Raw genomic sequence first — 19,611 nt, forward strand, 5'->3', positions numbered from 1 at the left:
GGAGGCCGCGCCCGCCACCCCGGCCCGGGAGCCGCGGCCCGAGGGGACGCGCCGCGGCCGCGGCCCCGCCTCGCCCAGGTAGGAGCTGCGTGGCCGGGACGGGGGCGCGGAGCCGCTGCCCCGGCGGGTGGGAGCTGCCGCCGCGGCCGGCTCTGTGGGTGGGAGGTGGTCGGTGCCAGCGGGGTTTTCCTGGGTGCGGGGATCCCCAGCCCCACCGAGGCGTGTCCCGCAGGCAGAGCCCCTCGCTGCCCGCCCGCGGTCCGGGCTCTGGCGGTGTGTGCGCTGCCCAACCGGGGCCCTTGTTGCTCCTGCCCGGGGCCAGGAACGCCATGAGAAGCCAACCCCGCCGGCGGGGCTTCCCGGCTTGGCCTCCCGGGCACGTTTCTATCCTGCAACATGGTGAGCCCTCCCCTCCCTTCCGCAGCAACGGGAGAGCTATTGTTGGGAAGTGCAGCGTCTCAGACAGAGCCTCACTGCACGGTGGGCAAACATGGGGTTCACTCCAAAGATCTCCCCCATAAAGCCCCACAGCCCTGTGCCATATGCTCCCTGACCTGGTGCCTGTAGACAGGTTGGCAGCCGCAGTTTCACCCTGCTGCTCACGCAGGGTTCGCTCTCTGGTCCCCACCCTCTGCCCTAGCCAAGGCTCTTCATCATCAATGCTCAACTCATCACCAGAAAAACACAGCTGGCAGAAAACACCACCTTCCTCCCGGCCTGCTTCAGACTGGGACAGCAAGGTGGGGCTTTCTTTTCCTTTCCCTTTTCATTTCACTCCTTTTTTCTCCAAAACGTGATTTTTCCCATGCAGCCAGAGCTGTTCTGGCACTGAAGGCTGGGTGGGGACCTCGAGCCCTCTGTGCCTGGCTCTATCCCAGCACACACACCTGTACCCACAGCAGCAGAAGCTGCCTGGGGTAAAGGTAAGGCAGTTCACACGAGTCAATGGAAAGGATTGTAAAACTAAACTTTTCCTGGCAGACTACGTGGGAAGTGGAGTTTTGCAGCCTCATTAATTTTTCATGATGATTTAACATACTCAGGAGTCTCATTAACAAAAAGACTGCAGGTCTTCTCAAGGATACACACATGATCCTGCTGCTAGACTGAGAAAGCCAAACAGCAACTCCCCAGGAATTGCTCAGTGCACAAGGATTTGCCGCAGCCGAAGGAGGAGACGGATTGCTCGGGAGTGCCTGTCTCTCTCTCCCTGTCAGCGAGACTGGGAGCTGGATAACGAGGTGACAGTGAAACGCAATGAACCCTTCCCTAATCCCCGGGAAAGGGCGCTCTTATCTCCTCAGAAAACACAAGCGGAAAAAGCTCTTTCTTTCTCGAGAGCTCCACTGCTGTTTTGCTGGTGGTACGTTCAAAGGGAAATTTAAATTCCATTATAAAAGCCCATTCTTAAAAAGTCATTTACAGCTCTCCAGGAAAAAGCCATTAGTCTAGATGGAAGCTGACCTATAGCACACGGGTTTCATTCAGAAAGAATTTATATTTCTTTTTCATTCAGGAAAACTCGTACAGATGACATGCAAACAAAACCTTGCTAGAGTAAGAAAAAAAAGGGAAAAAATAAAACTAGATTTTTTTTTTTGATGAATGAAATTCTGTAATTCTTAATGTCTAATTAAGCAAAGGTTCCTGGGGAAAAAGGCTCTTGCTCTAGGCAAGGTGCAGACTCCTGCCCTTCCTCCCCTTGTTTGTATGCCCCCTTGAGATTCCTCTGTCAGCAGGAGAAGTTGTAGTTTGACTCAGGCATCAGACAGCTCCATTCACTAGGTAGGTGTTTCCCATCTTTCATATGCAAAGTGCTGCTTTCCTGATCCTCTCCTTAGTATGCAAAGGAGGAGATGATCTATTAAAAAAAAAGCAGCACTTATAGAAATGGGCTTGGGGACTGAGGGTGGAATTAGCAGCCCGAGAAAGGAGCCATTCCTGCAAAAGGCTGAATATCTTTGGCTCATTTCTCTCTCAAAACCTCATGTGCTTTCCTGCTGTGTGGCTCAGGGGCAGCAAGCCCAGAGAGTGCCAAAAAATGGAGTGGCTTAGGGAAGGGAGGAGGACCCGATGCTGCCACTTCCCTGCCCCGCAAAGTTCCCTCTGCCCCAGCTCGGCTCCGTGTGCTGCAGAGCGAAGCCATCCCGAGGGGAATGTGCTGGGACCAGGCAGCCAACATGGCAGCTTTCCAGCAAACCCTCCTGCTGAGGGGCTGAGGTGGGCAGGCAAAGCCTAAAGCCGGGTCCTGCAGCCACCTCCAGTGGGGCAGAAGGATGCCAGTCCCTGCAGGAGGGAGAGACCCCACGCCAGGGGTGGAGTCATGGCCTTCAGCCCTTGGCTCCTGCCACAGTCCCTGCATCCCACATCCCAGCACTGCTCCACATCCCAGCACTGCTCCACATCCCCGCAGAGCTGGAATGGCAGAAAGCTGGCTCCTCAGAAATCCTGGCCTTACCTTGCCTGGATCCTTGTGGGAAGAAGCTCCAGTCCTTTTGCTGGTTCACCCCACAAGGTAGGCTCCATGTGCCCTGGTACTCGCTCAGAGAAGCACTGCTGCACTCAGAGTGACTCGGGCAGGCCCATAAATTGGATTATTGTTCTGTCTAGACATCCCAGGGGAAGAGACGGGGAAGCAAATAGCGTGAGAAACACAACTCACTGCTGTGGGTAACAGGAGCAGTTAACCCCAGTGTGTACCTTTCCCTCCACCTCCTCATTCCCTCCTTTCCCAACATCTCTCTGGTTGCATCCAGCTGAGCCTGGAGAAGAAAACAGAGGCCGTCAGCTGCCTCTGTAGGCTTTTCTGTGGCTGAGACACCATTTCTGCCCCCTTAGACCCAAAGATATCAAATATCTGACACAGCCCATGAATGTTCAAAGTCTTTGTCAGTGCCAGCATGGCAAGCAGAGTCTGGTGTGGGGCTCTGCCCTCCCCTCCTCATGCCTGACAGCAAACAGATATCAGAATCCCCCCCCCCGAAACATTTCTCCAGCACAGTTCAGGGTCCTGAGGGCCCGGAAAGGTAACAGTGACATGGTTGGAGGCAAAGAAGAACCAGCCCACATGTCTGGTGCAGAGCTCAGCCGACCAAAGGTTAAGCTCAGCAGCACTACGGTTAATTGGGAGAGCAGCACGTGGAGACTCGACCTCTGCAGAGCTGCCAGCAGTGATTATCCCAACCCATCATTATTTGCCAGCTCCAGGTTTCCCTGGAGATTGTGGATAACCAAGGTCACATCGTCATGGAACTGGAGAGGGTTGAGCATAAGGGAATTCAGATCTGGAGGGTGATTGACAGATCTAATTGTTTAGTCTGAAAAGGAGATAATGAAGAGGAGTCACGAGTGAATGATCCAAAGTGGCCAGAGTTATCCCAGAATCTGGAGTCACTGAGGAGGCCAGGGATCGAGTTAAGAGACAAGGTGTGGGGGAAGAGTGGAACTTGACAGTGTTTCACAGCAAAGATGGCAAACAAGGAGAGTGGGATTTCACGGGAAATATTAGACTCAAAGCTACCAATGTCTGTGCAGAAAACCTGGAGGCAATCTGTGATATTCAAGACTTTGGCATCTGCTTTCCCCACTGGCGAAAGGTTTTGTAGCTCAGGTGCTTTTGGAGGGGGAATTTTTCATTGTATGGCCTCCGTGCCTCTCCCTGACCACCTTCAAAGGGTATTCTTTGAAAGCCTTTCTGTTCTGTCCAGTGTTACATATTCACCCTCAGATAAGGCAGACAGACCAATTTAGTCCCAGATTCCAGGGCAGATCCAGCAGTTTCAAGGAAAGGAAATTTTGCTTTTGCTTTGAAAAAAAAGAACAAAAATATTGTATAGGTGTGGAACACCAAAACACAAGCTGTCAGTGCAGCAGCATCTCCGTGAATTATTATGCACTGTAGGAGAGCATCACCTATTTAAAGTGTAAAGAAATCAGGAATTGCAACAGAATCAAGGTAAAGAGTAACTCAGAGGCATCAAAAAGGGAGTGAGAAAAGGTCTAGACCTTGCCAAAGCATAACACTACCATGCCATCAACTCCCTGATGAAAATTCCCTGTAGTACAAAACTACAAACCCCAACCAAGTCACTGACACCTGGGAAGATGAGGTGATTTACAATTTAGGCTTGAGAGTGGCTCGAGGGACCCTCCAGGCCAGCTCTCCCAAACCACCTCTGCCCCTGCAGCTCCCCAGAGCTGTGGGGTTTGTGGTGTTTAGCACCTCCCCGTCAGGTTGGCTCCAGAATTCGTACAGCAGGGCAACAACTAATAAAAGATGTAATGTTATTTGTTGGCTACCACAAACCCTAATCTTCCCTTGGCCTCTGTGCACTGCTCCTGCCCTGTGCTGCACCTGAATCCTCCCCGTGCAGGGCCTGCTCTGAAGAGGCTGTAACAACCCCAGACAAGACTTCAGGTTACATCTCCTGAGCAGCTCTGCTGGCATTGCATTTGTAATCTCATGTCTGACAAGTTCTGCTCTAAAGCACCTTTACACAGAGCTCTAACACCAATCACACACTTGAAAGGCCAGGCAATCCTGCCACTAATCCACCTGGGACAGGACAGCAAGGACTTCAAGGCCATTGTTGATGTTATTTGACAAGTTCTGTGGGTGGACTGGGATATCACTGGCACAGTCTGTTCAGGAGCTCCTGCCTCTGGCTGTGCTGAACCAGCCCAAGCCTCACCAGCACTCTGGGCTGCAGAGCAGAGGCACTCGAGCTCTGCAAGTGCTGAGACAAACTTATCTCGACCTTATCTCACTGAGCTCTGCTGGTTTTCTGGCACCTGCTTCAGCACAAAGCTGACTTCTTTCAAGCCACTTTGCATTTGCACATCAGTCATGGCTCCTGAAGTCAGTGTCATTGCAAGGAGGCCCCATGAACGTGCTGTAACTGCTGCAGCTGCTTTCTGGCTTAGAAACTAAAATTACCACTGGACAGGGTCTGATCCCTCGGGGTTTCGTTGCTACTGGTCCCTGGGCTGGTACAGTCTGCAAGTAAAGCTGAGTGTGATGCCTGTGCCACGAGTCTCCACACCAGCACTGTTACTGCTACCACAAACATCACTCTGCTGTAATGATTTTAATGAAATAAGCCCTTTTGTACAATCATGAAATACAGATTATCAGTGTTGATAAACTCAATTGATGTTGCACAGTACATAGCACAGGCTGCCAAGGCCAATATTGTCCTGCTTTCAGGAAGAAATAGGAATTTTCAAGCAATACTGAGCTAATACTGTTCTTCAAATCCTTTTGTTATTAAACTTGGGTACAATTCCAGAGACCTTAAGTGCTAGAATTCTGTCTTTTTCCATGGCTGTGTGAAAAAGAAACGAGAGGGACTCTGCAAGTTTTACAAAACATTCCTTCCCCAACTTTTTACCTTCTTTTTTTCCCACATCACATCAGGTGCCTCAGGCTAAAAGTTCATCTCACTGCAGTCCTGCTCCAGCCCTCATAATTCTTCGATGACTTGAGACACTTTGTGGTTCTGGCTGGCCCAAACTGTTCATCCTATTTAATCCTCGAGGCCAGACACTGTAGTGAGACACATAATTCAGCTGTAGAGACCATGGCACGTGCTCTGAACAAGGACCAGGACTGCTGGTGTTTGCATCCGTTGAGACAGCAATTCCTGAGGCATCTGCAGGGGGGCAGAGGGACCTCAGTCTATGGTGTGTGAAGGGGTTTTTGGTGTCACACAGATTAAGCAGTCCTTCAAAGTATTAGTCAAACTTTCTCTAAGCAAAACCTCTCAGGCTCCACAAATCAAGAACTATAAGAATGCAATAATGTTTTAAATTCCTTGGAGAAAACAAAGTATATGTTGCAGAGACCTCATTACTTGGGAACTGGAGCCTCCAAATGTTTTGTCTCAGTAAACTGAGTATCCTGAGGAAAGTCAAGTTTCAAAAGATCTTTAGAGATCCCAGTCCACCCCCTTCCTACAAGGCAAGACCCATAAATTCAGTTGCTATCATCCCTGGGACATGTGTACAAAATGTTCCTGAAGAGCCCAGTGGAGCCTGCAGGACATGGGAGCCATCAGGGAATGTGCCAGGCTGGAGGCTGAAGCCCCTGTTACAGTCACATGCACCGGGTTCACTGCTGGGCTGTGTCAGTGCCAGGGATGACTCACTCTCCTGCTGTCCCGACGTGGAGCAGCGCCAGTCCTTCTGCAGAGCAATCACACTAATTAATCCTCCCAGGAAGCACAGATAATTGAGTGGCTTCTTCACATGCAGATTCCTTTGGTTTGTGTCCCCAGGGCTCTGTAATCCCTCCATGGTCCCGAGTTAGGACCCTGCCATTATCACCAGTCAGCATGTTCCGCCCCCTCCCACAGTGAAACGTCTCAGAGAATTGTTTGGGGGTATTACCCAATGTCCCAAACTTTTGGAGCAACACACACAAAGATGTGATGGATTCCAGGATTCTCCATCACCTGGGATCCCTGAGTGAGTCACGGATGTCTTCATAAAAAGCTTAATGCAGCTCAGCCCTGAGGCTGGCTCAGTACAGCACACGGTGGGTGAGGTTTGACATTTGTGTTCCGTGGGAGGGCTGTGAGAGTCTCCAGCTCTCAGGATGCAGCCTTTCAGCCTCCCGCTCTTTTACCTTCCCTTCATTTCTCTCACAGAGAAAAACAAAATACAGGACCTTGCCAGACCTGCCTTGCCATGCCGGAGATCGGGAACGCTGAGCTCAGCTACAGCGGCACTTCCTGGGAAAGAATCTGCCCAGTCCATCACTGCCCCGTCCCCGCATCCCCCAGGCTGGGGGGGGACACCCTGCCCTCCTCCAGCCACACGCTTGGGCCAGTCTCCACCCAGTCCAACGGCCAGGTGCCATCGAGCTCCCAGGACTTGCAGCAGCACCACCTGTACCACCCCTGCAGCCAGGAGGAACCCCAGGGCAGCTACGGCCTGCCCTCGCTCCCTGGGCACGGCGAGAGGCCCGTGCTGTGCTCCCACCTTTCCAGCGGGGAGCCCGTGCCAGATTCCCACCACGAGGCCTCAGAAACGCCCTGGAAACAGTGGTCCCCCGGGCAGCGGCGGCCGGTGCAGCATCACGTTGTCACAGTCAGGTAAGAGGCACGTGGAGAGAGGCTCCAAAAGCACCTCCCGGACTAGGAGGTGGGAAGCGGGAGGGATGAGCAGGGTCTGAGTGAGGAGGCACCAAACATGGGTTTGCTCTTCACCTGGGGGCAGCAGCTGCCCCAAAAGGCACAGAGGGATCCAGTCTGCTCTCTGCCTCTGCAGTGGGTGTACACAGAGCTGCCATTTCCACAGCAGGGACAGCAGGGATTTCCTTCTCAGGGGACTCGCTGGCTAAAGCCAAGGTCACTCGGCTGCTCCCAGGTCACACAGCTGTGATTATGCCCATCTTCTGTGGCCTTTGTATTTTCTCCCATCACACTCCAAGCCACCCAGTTGCCAATCCTTTATCTTGGCAGAGTGATAGGAGCAGAGTTCATTTCTTTTCCTGCCCCTGCAGAAGCTTCTGCCTGTGCTGGAAGGGAGTGGCCGCCGAGGGTAAGCGCTGGCTACAGCTGAGCAGTGAGAGAGACACAAGGGAGAAGATCAGCTGGTTTTGCAGGCTGGGAATCACCAAGGGTGTTTCCGTGACAGAATAGGGCAAACTTCATTTGTAAGCAGAGCTGGGACAATGGCCTGAGATGGACCCTCTGCTCCTCCCAGCCAGCACCATCCTTCCTGTGTCCCTCCTGGAGTCCACCCTTGGCACTAGAGACCGTGAGCCCTTTGCTGCAGCAGCCATAGCCACTGAATCCTGATAAAAGATGGCACAGGATTCCTTCCTTGCCTGTATACAGCACTGCAGGCTTAGGCACAAAAGCCCTTTACAGTCTCATTTTCCAGCCATTAACAGAGGATTTAATTTGCTTGTTTGCAGTGTAGAGCAACTACAGTCGGAGCCTGGATCCTCTTCCTGGATCCTTTTTTGCTCACAGGCTATCAACAAAATTGCCAACCACGTCCTCCATAACAGGTTATTTAAGTAGGAAACACAGCTGGGTTGCAAATCCCTGGCAGCATGTGCAGCACCAGCAGTCAGAAAAGTGATAACATAATAATGCCAGAATGGGGTTTTTAATCCAAGCAAATCTGCTTGAGGAGCTATTGTGAGGGAATTAGCACAGGATGGGCAGCACGCTGCCGGGAAGAGACCTCGCTTTGATAATCTGGGGGGGATTTTGCTTCGCTCCCCTCTCTCTCTCCTGAATCTATAGAGCATTAGTGTGATGAGGGAAACACAGCACACTTATTACACGAGTCACTGAGAGTGACTGTGCCACAGGGAACTCTGCTCCGCTGCTTTTCCATTTCTCCCACTCATAGCAAGGCCAGGAAGGAGGAGCTGCCTCAAGGTCACCAGTTGGCTGCTGGGAGGGAGCAGGGCCATCTGCCCCACGGAGATGCCGGAGTGCAGCAGCACCTTCTCCCAGTTTAAGCAGGAGTGTAGGAGGAGGGTGAGAGGAGAAGGGAGCACTGGCTGTGGGAAGCTCGGCACAGCTACGGAGAGAGGTGGGAGCAGTTCTCTGGAAGCTGTGTTCAGCCCAAAGCCATTCCAGGCCAGGGAATGTTTCAAGGGGACATTTCAGTGGAGACAGAGAGCAGAACAAAAGGTCCTGCAGATATGTGACCCACTGAGGTGCAGCTTTTCTGTCAGAATGCCAGTGGAAAGCTTGTCCTCAGGGATTCATTAACAAACCTTGGATCCCCTGGGGAAGTCTTCTTTATTTCTTTCCTCAGAGCCCTACAAGTAGGAGTGACAAATGCTCCTGTGTGAATAAAATCCTGGTAAAATAATTTTAGCAGCTCCACTGGCCTTCTGCTCCTCTAGCCTGGAAAAATACTGTCTTTGGAGGGGCCTGGGAAACAAATGAGAGCCACCTTTGGGGAAAATCCTTGCCGAGCTGAACAGGATTTAAAAGCTATCTATAAGCATTGCCAGCCCAACTCATGAGATTTAATAAAGAGGTTTGCTTTTGTCAAGACATAACTTAAGAATTCAGCAGGAAAGCACTTAAACCAGACAGATTTTCATGGATAAGAGCTGCACGGAGATTTCTGTGGGATTGCATTGCTAACGTCCAATACACTCTGCGGGGTTTTCTCAGGGGGGCAAAATGAGGAGCCTACATGGCTTCCCACCCTTTTGGATAAAATGGGAGAGCCAGAGGCTCTGTTATTCATTAAACTAATTCACACAGTGCCAGGCCTGTGTCAGCATTGGCTCAGCTTGGTGCTCACAGCCCTGCAAGGGTTAACCTGCTCAGATCAGTGCAGCACTATAATAAATGAACACATCTTTTTTTTTTCTGTCTGCAGACACGACAAAGCTTTCAGGATGCCAAAAAGGTATGTTTAACAGCAAAAGCTTCCTGCCCTTCTACCCTGTGTGATCAGTGCTCTCATACCCTGCTGTCAGAAAGCAGAGTGTTACTGGGGGTGACATCCTGCCAGGCCCAGCTCCAGGGGGGAGGTCACTGCTCCTGGGGCTTCCCACTCCTTGGGAAAATCTCCATTTGCTCCTGAGATCAATTTAACCTGAATTAATGAACAGCAACACTGTCTGGGTAGCTGTTCTTGGGCAGGTGCCTGGCTCTAACCCATCCAGTAACTTTGTAGATATATAGATATAATAATCCTATATATGTGTGTGTGTATGTGTGAGTGTGTATGTATATGTATATATATATATATATATATATATACATGTATGTACATTTATACATGATTAATCCAGCTTGTCCTATCAGATGAGCGATAAGGAGGAGAGCCCAGCCATGAACTAAATTCATCTTTTCAAAAGACAGAGGATTTTAAATACATTTCTCAAAATTAAAACAATTTAATTGCTTTCTACTTCTGTTTAAAAGCTGATTTTGGTTGGGAAGATTTGGATAAGTATCTTCCAGCATCAGACACTGATTCCTTTTCTTTCTTTCTCCTTTTTTTCTGTTAATGTGACATGGAAGCACCCAAAACAGCCTTCAGAAATTAGATACTCTAATGCATAAAGGGCAATTATTGTTCATTTTCAACAGCAAAGACTTCATCTATGAAAACAAATTTGATAAGGCAGTTGTAAATTGAAAAAAATACAAAAAAAAATCAGAAGTCATGTGAAAAGGTGTTTGAAGTGCTTGTGATGATTTCTAAAGGTGAAATAGCTGCAGTGGAGTCAGAGGCAAGAAGAGCAAAAGAGCAGGCAAACAGGAACATTCCACCTCAAATAATGTTCATAAATATTTCACTTCCCTTCACAAATATTTGTGAATTTCAATACCTGAAACCCGGATATTTGTCAATTATTTATCAACAAAGAATTCCTTATATTTCAGAAATACATCAGAACACAGGACTGCCTAGAACCTGCCAAACCTGAGCAGGAACCCATCCTGCTATCTTACATCTCAACACGCATTTTTGAGGAAGACAAAAATCTTGATGCAGTAAAACCTGCACTGGTAAAAAAAAACTGTGGGAGAGTAACTTCCATAGATCATCCTTCATGGGAGACAATTTGCACCAAAATAAAAATAGAGCTTGGGTTGAAAATTTTACCCCAGCTCTTTCAGAATAAAAGTAACTGGAAAAAATAGTTTGACCAGAGGAAGCTGCTTCTCCGGAAGAGTTTTGATGGCATAGAAATGTCACCAAAAATGTGTGAAATGCCATTAAAATTACATATATTGTACTGAATGTGTATGAATTTAGACCAATGTCTAAATATATGAACGTAGACCAATGACAATGGACTTACTTGGGTTATTTGCCTTCAGGGGACTCTTCAGAATAGCCCAAAGACTTCTCAGGGTCCCCAGGCTGGAAATCTGCAGCCCAAACTGTTGCAGCCACCAGCTGACATTGCACAATGGGGGGGGGAAAAGGAAGAAGCTCTTTTTAAATGCAATCTTTGAAGTTAAACATTTAAAGCTTCATTTTGCCCTAGGACACAAGAGCCTGGTTTTTATTATTTTGGATTGAAAAAGCAGGAAAATGCAGCAAGGCAAAATGTAATTACCCGAGTTAATTAGAGCGGCCTGCAAACATCCAATTAGAGGTGTAATATGTTCATTAACAGCTGTACTAGAGCCTCCAAGCCTCGCAATAAATGACTGCTAGAAGCAGAAACCCTGATTTTTTCCTCCCTGTTCCTAACACCTCGTTGGTGGGACAGCAGGCTGGGTGCCCAGAGAGGTCTTTAACAGCTCGTGTTCTGTGCTCCTGTCGGTTGCAGTTACTCCCAGCTGGTGGCGGAGTGGCCGCTGGCCGTGCTGGGGCTGTGCTCAGTCACTGCCGTGCTCTGCACCGTCACTGGGCTGCTCGTCGGGAACCTGCCTGACTTCTCAGAACCCTTAATGGTAAGTGTCTGCAGCTGATACATCGACAGGGAGATAAGGAAGATCCACGGCCAAGCCGGGATATCATCCCTGCAGGAGGAGCAGAATGTGTCAGTACCGCACAGCTGCCCCTCTGGCACGCAGGGAGAGCGCAGCCCGCGCCAGTGGCAGCCACCAGCCCATCCCTCAGCTGCGCTCTGCACTCCCACCAGTGCCCTCACTCGGGGGTGGAGACACTGCCAGCACAAACTGGGATTGCTCCCTTTGCTCCCCTTCCACAGCTGGAAGGCTGGGGTCACCCCCAGGCTGGGCAGAGATTGGATGGAGGATCTGGCTTCGCTTCCTGCAGCCTGGGCATGAGGCTCTTGAAACAGAGAGCCCGCCCTGTTCTGAGCACTACACACAGAGTCCTGTTTTCCGTGCAGATTCCCACACTCCCTAAAGTCATCCCTGCCTCCAGTTAATGGAGGAATCCTGAAAAAATAAGATTACACTAGAGTTCGTCCATGAGGTGGAAAATTAGTGCCATTTCTGTAAGGGACCGTTACACTTGAAAAGGAGAAGAGTCTTAGCAGATCAGGGAGAGATAATTGTAGCCATTGTTTCCAGGAAGGGAAAGGGAAAGGAGACATATTTTTTCTCTCGTGTCTGGGATGCAGTAGTTCCAGGGAAAGTTGAATTTGTGTCTCCAAGATGCAGTAATACAGTTTCTGTGTCTCAGAGGAAGCCTAAGGACAGCTGAGTGAAGTGTGAGTGGTGACAAAGCCCTTTTCCTTGAGCAGGGATTCGAGCCACGGGACACTGACATCGGCAGGAAGCTCGTTGTGTGGAGGAATGTCGAGAGCCACACGGGCTACAAGAAGACCTTTTCCCTTTCTCCCTATGCCAAGAAGAAAAGGTATTGGGGTTTGGTTTGGGGGGGTTGAGGGAGATGTTGACTGTAAAGGTACACATTCAATATTCCAAGATATCTATGTGAAGTATAATATATATCCTGCACTTAAAAGTGACCAGGACCCTGCAGAGTTTGAAGGCTGCATGCCTGCAATGGGTTTGGATTCTCTATTGCTGTGTGTGGCACCAGGCCCTCGTCAGTGAACGTGACTCACAGCCAGATGATCTCCAGACAGTAGCAATAATTATTAACAATAATCTGCTCTTTGCTAGCTATGATGACCTTGGCATGGGCAGAGGACAGAAGGCTGCTCAGGGAGAACAAGCAGCGAGGACACGGAGAATGGTGGAAACAAGCTACGGAGCGGATGGATTCTTCTGTGGTCCCCCAGGTGAGGGGAATGTCGACAGGGCTGTAAGTGCTGCACACCCGGAACCCAAGTGACGGAATTGTCAGAGTGTGGGACACGGGGAATACCCTGAAATGGCTCTAAGCAAGCAGTGTGCACAATTCCACCTGGGAGAGCTCTGATAGTGCCCTCCCAGCACTTCAGAACTGAGTGGTCAGAAAAGGCTTGTTCAGAAATTCTGGAGAAGAACTGTTTCTCCTTCTTAACCCTTTGCCATACTTGTTGTTTTCCCTCTAGAAATATCCCTTAAAAGCACATGTTAAAGGACTGATGTTTTTACCATTTACCCACATCAAAAGTGAATCCTCTGAAAACACAGCACACGCCCCTCTCCCTCTCTGCTCCCACTCTCTCTCTGTTCCTTCTTTTCTTCTTGAAAAATGTAAATGGCAGATGGGCAAGGAGCAGAGCTGAGGTCACACGAGACAGATTCTACCACTCACTGCTGTCTTGTGACCTGCATCCCTGCAGGGAGCCCTCCAGAGCAGTCCTGTGGACACTGAGATACACACAGACACTTTGCTTTTTCCATGAACAGAGAGTCTACTCCAAACAGCCTGGCTGATTAATTTTCATTAGCTAATCATTTTCTTTAATATTTTTTTTCTTCTTTATTTCAGAAAAGAGCTATTCCCAGCTGGTATTTATGTCCACAACTGCTGGGAGCTTATGGAACTTGCAAGCTATTCAGTCCATGTGTCAAATGGAACAAGACAAGGTCAGTGATGGCAGCAAGAACACATGTACAGGCTGTCTCTTTTCTGTCTGCCACAATTTTTGATGTCTAGCTGAGAGGATGCCAGACAGAAAGAACGTGAGCTACACAACAGGTTTCACCTGGAGGATTCCAAAGCATTTCATCTCCTTGGCAATACAGGGATGATCCCACCTGCCAGTTGCAAATTAAACAAGAATAAACAGACACTGAACAAGAGCTGGTCTAAGAGCCAAAGGTGTTCCTCAGAAGCTGCTGAGGATTTTGGGCAGCAGAACGTAATTATGGAAATGGAGCTATCAGCCTGGACACTGGCAGCAAGTTTTAAAAGGAGTTTTAATGGGATTAGCTGCATTTGCCATAGGAGCCAAATTTTAAAATCTGTGGTTATAAAACATAAATAATGGACAGGGTGTAATTTTTGGAAAAGGCAAATGGTGTTTGGGATTTGTCTTTGGGAGGATGGCAAGGGATGGCTGGTACACCTGGGGGGAAAAGGAAAGGGGAAAGGAGAAAGGGGAAAAGGGGAGGATAGGACAGAAGAAGGAGTAGGGAGGATTACTGCAGGGAACAAGGAACACTCTGGGGTCTGCCCTGACGCCCCTGGTCTGTTTTCCAGATCCGCTCCCACGTGCATTTTCGAGACCTCTGCCAGCGCACAGAAGCCAACGAATGCTGCCCGAGCTGGTCCCTGGGGAACTACATCGCTGTCCTGTACAACAGGTCCTCATGCCTGGAGATAACCCAGGGAGACATCTCCCACACCCTGGCCCTGCTCCGTGCCTGTGCTCCAGACTACCACAGAGGTGTCCTCACCCCGTCCTGCATAGGCCCTGCGGCCGCCAGACAGAAACACTCCCAGTGTGCCCAAGTCCCAGAAAAATGTACCCGCTTCAATGCCATCTACCAACTGCTTCACTTCCTGGTCGACAGGGACTTTCTCAGTCCCCAGACGATGGAGTACCAAGTGCCCTCTCTCAAATACAGCCTGCTCTTCCTGCCTACAAGAAAAGGTGCATCGATGATGGGGATCTACTTAGACAACCTTGAAACCTGGGATCTGTTTGATAACTACACCTCTATCACCGGAATGGACCTGGGCCTTAAACAGAAACTGTTCCATCACTACCTTTTACTGGATACTAAGTATCCAGTACTTGCAATATTAGCTATTTTTCTAAGCATTTCTTTTTATTTACGCTCAGTCTTTATTACCTTGATGGTCCTGCTTGCTGTCGTCAGTTCTTTGATGATCTCCTACTTCTTGTACAAGGTGGCCTTCAGATTCACCTACTTCCCTTTTGTGAACCTGACAGCAGTCATCGTTCTCAGCAGCATCTGTGCCAACCACACCTTTGTCTTCTTCGACCTGTGGAACCTCAGCAAGAGCCAGAACCCTTCGGCCGGGCTCGCTCAGTGGGTGAGTCAAACCATGCACCACTTTGCGTATCTCATGCTGGCCTCGTGCTTCACGACGGGCGCTGCCTTCTACGCCAGCTACATCAGCAACATCACGGCCATCCGCTGCTTCGCCGTCTACATGGGCACCTCGGTGCTGGTGAACCTGCTGTTCATGCTGACCTGGCTGCCCTCCTCGGCCGTGCTCTACGAGCGCTACGTCGCAACCGCCTGCGTTTACAAGCCAGAAGCCTACTGGAACAACAGCGGCCGCAAGAGAGTCGCTCTCTCCCTCCATTACATCCTCAGGGGGCTCCAGAACACGCTGTCTGAAACCTCCAAGCTGCTCTTCGAAAAGCTCCTGCCTTGCGGCGTCATCAAGTTTCGGTACATCTGGATCTGCTGGTTTGCTGCCTTAGCCATTGGAGGTGCCTACATTTCCTGCTCCAACCCCAAACTCAAGCTCCCTACCCTGGAGACATCATCTGTCCAGGTGTTCAGGCTGAGCCACCCCTTCGAGAGGTACGACTCCGAGTACTGCCACCAGTTCATGTTTGAGAGGCTGGAGCACGGAGAAGGGCAGCGTATGCCCGTCACCATAGTCTGGGGCGTTCTGCCTGTGGACAACGGGGACCATTTCAACCCAAAAAGCAACGGCACTCTAGTGAAAGACACCACCTTCACAATCCAAAACCCCGATGCCCAGAAGTGGCTCCTTGAATTCTGCCAAAAAGTGAAGAACAAAACATTCTATTACCCTGACACGGAGCAAAAGTCCACTGTGTGCTTCATGGAGGAGTTCCTCAGGTGGATGGACAGTCGCCAGTGCTCCCAGCGAGACCACAGCTTCAACCTCTGCTGTAACCACTTCTCTTTCCCTTACAGAAGCGAAGTCTTCGTGCACTGCATCAAAATGATGCTCCTGGAAGAGGGCAGGGAAGGGGCAGAAATGTATGACCTGGGCCTCAGGTTTGATGAGGAGGGAAATCTCACTGCCTTAGTGCTGCAGTTTCAAACTGTTTACCACTATAGCTTCAACTACAGCAAATCCAAACAATTCTACGAGGAAATCAGCCTCTGGGTAACAGAGGAAATGAAAACTGCCCCCGTGGGGCTTCAGAACGGATGGTTTACCAGTAAACTAGAGCTGTACAACCTGCAGGACAGCCTCAGCACAGAAACCATGGTGGTCATGGGGCTCTCCATAGCCGTTTCCTTCGTGGTGCTGCTGCTCACTACCTGGAACGTCCTCCTCAGTGTTTTCTCCGTCACTGCCATCGCGGGCACCGTCCTGGTCACCATTGGCCTTTTGGTCCTCTTGGAGTGGCAGCTCAATGCAGTGGAGTCTCTCTTCATTTCGGCTGCAGTAGGTCTCTCTGTTGACTTCACCGTCAACTACTGCATCTCCTACCACCTGTGCCCCCATTCCGACCGCCTGAGCCGAGTGGCCTTTTCCCTGAAGCAGATGAGCTGTGCCACGGCCATGGCAGCTTCCGCTCTCTTCTCTGCAGGGGTCATCATGCTGCCTGCCACGGTCCTGGCGTACAGGAAGCTGGGGATATTCGTCATGATGATCAATTGTATCAGCTGTGGGTTCGCCAGCTTCTTCTTCCAGTCGCTCTGCTGCTTCTTCGGCCCGGAGAAGAACTGTGGGCAGATCCTCTGGCCTTGTGCCCACACCATGAAAGACTACACCGATGACTCCGGGCTGAACGGAAACTTCGCCTGTGGGGGCAGCGAGAAGCAAAACCGGTTGCGGAAGGTCCAGGAGGCCAACACTGCAAATGAGCAATACGAGCTCCAGCCCTTGTCCAGGAAACTCAGCGACAGTTTTGACAACAGCACTTCCACGAGCAAGCTGTCTAACCGGCCCTCTGTGCTCTCTGAAGACACACAAGTTGAAGACAACAGATGCCCCCGAGGGGGAACGCACCCCTCCCTGGACAGAGAGAGACAGAGTCTGCAGGAGACCCTTGGAGACCAGCAGGTCGGCCTGTGCCAATGTCCCGCCCTGCAAACTTCCTCTCCTTACAAGCACAGCACCTCGGAAGCAGAAATTCACAGGGAGAGACTCTGCCGAGATTGCCGCTGTCAAAAGTACGGTCTGAAAGCGTGGGACGGGTCTGGGCTGGACCACACCCAGCCGGCTGGTACGGAAGAAGACGGGCAGCTCAATAAATCCCAATGTTCCAGCGACACTGCCCAGCAGCAGCCAGACTATACCTCAGAGCGCAGCCCCCTCCCTGCTGCTGACATCTACAAAATTCACAGATGCCTTTGTTCCCTCGGCAGCTCCTTTGACATGCTCAACATCTCCAGCGAGACGTCGATCAGTGATTTCGAGCAGGGCCTGAAGCTTGCTGAGTCAGCCAGCTCCTGTCCCGATGCCTTGGAGCTGTCTGACTCCTACGGTAACGCGGAGAGAGGTTACCTGAACGGCAAGAGAGATACCCTGCGGCTGGACCTGAGGGAGACTGTCTTTGATGTCTCCCCAGCGGCGTCACAGCAGAACAGCTCCTCGTGGAAAAATCGGTTTGGATTGGGGAGCGAGGGGCCGGTCGTGTTACCCAACAGCCAACCAGACATGCCTGACGTTTGGATCAAACGATCCAGCGCACAAAGCTCTGGCTACAACAGCTGAAACCTGGCAGAGAGCAAAGCTGCTGCTGGGGAACGGGCAAGTCCAAATCTCCTTGGAACTGTAAATATCAGTTTTTTCCTCCCACCTCTCCCAGAGCTGAGACTATTTCTTAGTATTTCAGCTGCGCAAACACCTGTGTTTCCACAGAACCAGCAGATCTGATGCTAGCGAGAGGATGACAGAGCAATTCTCACGGAGTACAAGCCTCTGACCCTCCATGTCTGGTGCCATGTTACAGCTGTTCTGCAGGACCTATCGAGTAAACCTGGTTTGCCATTTCCTACAAGGTGAATAGATTTTGGTTTCTTGTCAAGGTCACAGAGGAGAGAAATAATGAGGTGAAGCTCCAGGTATTTAAGGACACAGAAAGAGAGCTCATGTTAAAAAAAAAAAAAAAATCCAAAACTAAACTACTGGTAATCTAGATATTGTAAAGTGTATGGTTAATTAAAGAAAAGAAAGTCTTTCATTTTCTACTTTATGCAAAGCCCAGGTTCACAGACCTCATCAAAATAACTCAGATATTACAAAAAATTCCCTCGAGGCTTCTGAGTTGACACAGCCTCTTCCTGATCATGGAGGGGCTGCAAAATCCAGCCCAAATCTATTTCCAGTAACAACTTCAATTCGTTTTATCTGAAGGAATTCCAGTACTGCCAAAGATTCTCAGTGCGAATTTCCCCCTTGAGAAAAGAGTGCTCGTCCCCTCTGTGACTCGGGTGCTTTCTATGTCCTCCTCACAGCCTGTTCCCACTCAAGGCATTCCCCAAAAACACCTAACTTTTTAAAATTCACATATCTAGTGAATCTTGAATTTTACTTTTTTTTTCCCCTCTACCAGAAACGAACAGGAAAACAAACACTTCCTAACCTCTATCTGTTGAAGAGTAAAACATTCTCTAAACAGGTTGACATAAAATAAATGTTTATGACAAACTTTGCTAAATCTGTGTGATGCTTCATTTTCACCGAGAACACTGGGGTTATTTTTTTCACCTTTTAAGTGCCTAATATATTTTCCAAAGGAAAGCATACATCTTAAAAATACTTACTCCTTCCGACACCCACAAGTTGCCCCTGCTCTGTAGGAGACAGGCAGTGATTGCCTAATAGCCATTAGGGCTACGATCTTTTAAAGCGAGTAGTAAACTTGTCGGTTTTGTTTTCATATTTTGTTTATATTTCAGTTTCACGTTTTTATAGTGAAATTGTCGGGGGATGTGTTCAGGAGGGTGTCTGGGCAGCCAGAACCGCCCTCCGACTGCAGCCCCCTCCTCACAGAGCTGTTCCCACTGCTCTCTGGAGGGATTTCCCACCCCTTACGAAAACCACGTTGGAGAACACTGCAAATTTGTCTTTTAAGTCGGGAAACATTTGATACAGATGCGTCCTTTCACCTTACAGCACTGGAGGGCAATTTTAGTACCTCACACCCAAGCTTGTTTCCAAGCGGCAGCACCAGCAACCCTCGCGGCTCTGGCGTGTCCACATCCCCTCGACGGCCACAAAGCCCTCGATCCTCGAGGGCCCAAACCAGAGGGTGAGGCACCAGGAGGCAGGGGAGGAAGGACGGAATTGTGCTCCAGCTTTCCCTGAGGGAAAGACCCTCGCACGGGGCTGGGGGACCCGCCGTGGCTGCGGCGCCTTCCCTGAGGGAGAGGGCACCATGCCTCCCATTGCTATCTGGAGGGATTTCCCACGCATTATAAAAACCACGTTGGAAAGCACCGCAAATGCCTCTTAAGCCGAGAAACATTTTATAACAGATGCCTCCTTTCACCTCACAGCATTGCAGGGCGATTTCAGTACCTCACACGCAAGAGTCAGCACCGGCGCCCTCAGTGCCCTGATGCCGTCGCGTCCACGCAGTCCCCTCGAATCCCCGCACAGCTCGGGATTCTCCCGGCCTCGAGTGCCCAAAGTAGAGGGCGAGGCAGCAGGAGGCAGCGAACGAAGGGAAGAATTAGCGCTCGGGCCGTTCCCTGCAGGGAAGGAGCCTCGCAGGGAACCCAAAGACCCCCCCTCACTGAGGGCGGGGGGCGCGAGGCAAAAAGAAAAGGGAGCCGAACGGCGGGCGGCGGCGCGAGGCGGGAGCGGCGCGCGCCCCCTCAGCGCCCCGCCGGCCACGCGCTCTCCCGCTCCCCTTCCCCCGCGCATGCGCGGGGCCGCCCAACG

At 50.4% G+C, this 19,611-nt stretch overlaps 1 protein-coding gene across 2 annotated transcripts; it reads left to right on the forward strand.

The window, feature by feature from the left end:
- Positions 1–10: 10 nt before the first annotated feature.
- DISP2 (dispatched RND transporter family member 2) lies at positions 11–18,382 on the forward strand. 2 transcript variants are annotated; one of them, XR_003530711.1, is made up of 9 exons: positions 27–78; positions 6,648–7,094; positions 9,361–9,390; positions 11,276–11,399; positions 12,161–12,276; positions 12,546–12,664; positions 13,303–13,400; positions 14,017–17,496; positions 17,584–18,382. XR_003530711.1 is itself a non-coding variant. In XM_027662086.1 (8 exons), the coding sequence occupies exons 2-8, from the start codon at positions 6,688–6,690 to the stop codon at positions 17,434–17,436; spliced, it is 4,314 nt and encodes a 1,437-aa protein (XP_027517887.1). In that variant the 5' UTR covers positions 11–78; positions 6,648–6,687; the 3' UTR covers positions 17,437–18,382. The 2 variants fall into 2 exon arrangements, 1 of the variants encoding a protein (XP_027517887.1); XM_027662086.1 differs by having other exon boundaries at positions 11–78; positions 14,017–18,382.
- The last annotated feature ends 1,229 nt before the right edge of the window (positions 18,383–19,611 follow it).

The sequence above is a fragment of the Corapipo altera genome, unplaced genomic scaffold (assembly GCF_003945725.1).
Source record: "Corapipo altera isolate COAL_440 unplaced genomic scaffold, ASM394572v1 RXGC01000072.1, whole genome shotgun sequence".
NCBI lineage: Eukaryota > Metazoa > Chordata > Aves > Passeriformes > Pipridae > Corapipo > Corapipo altera.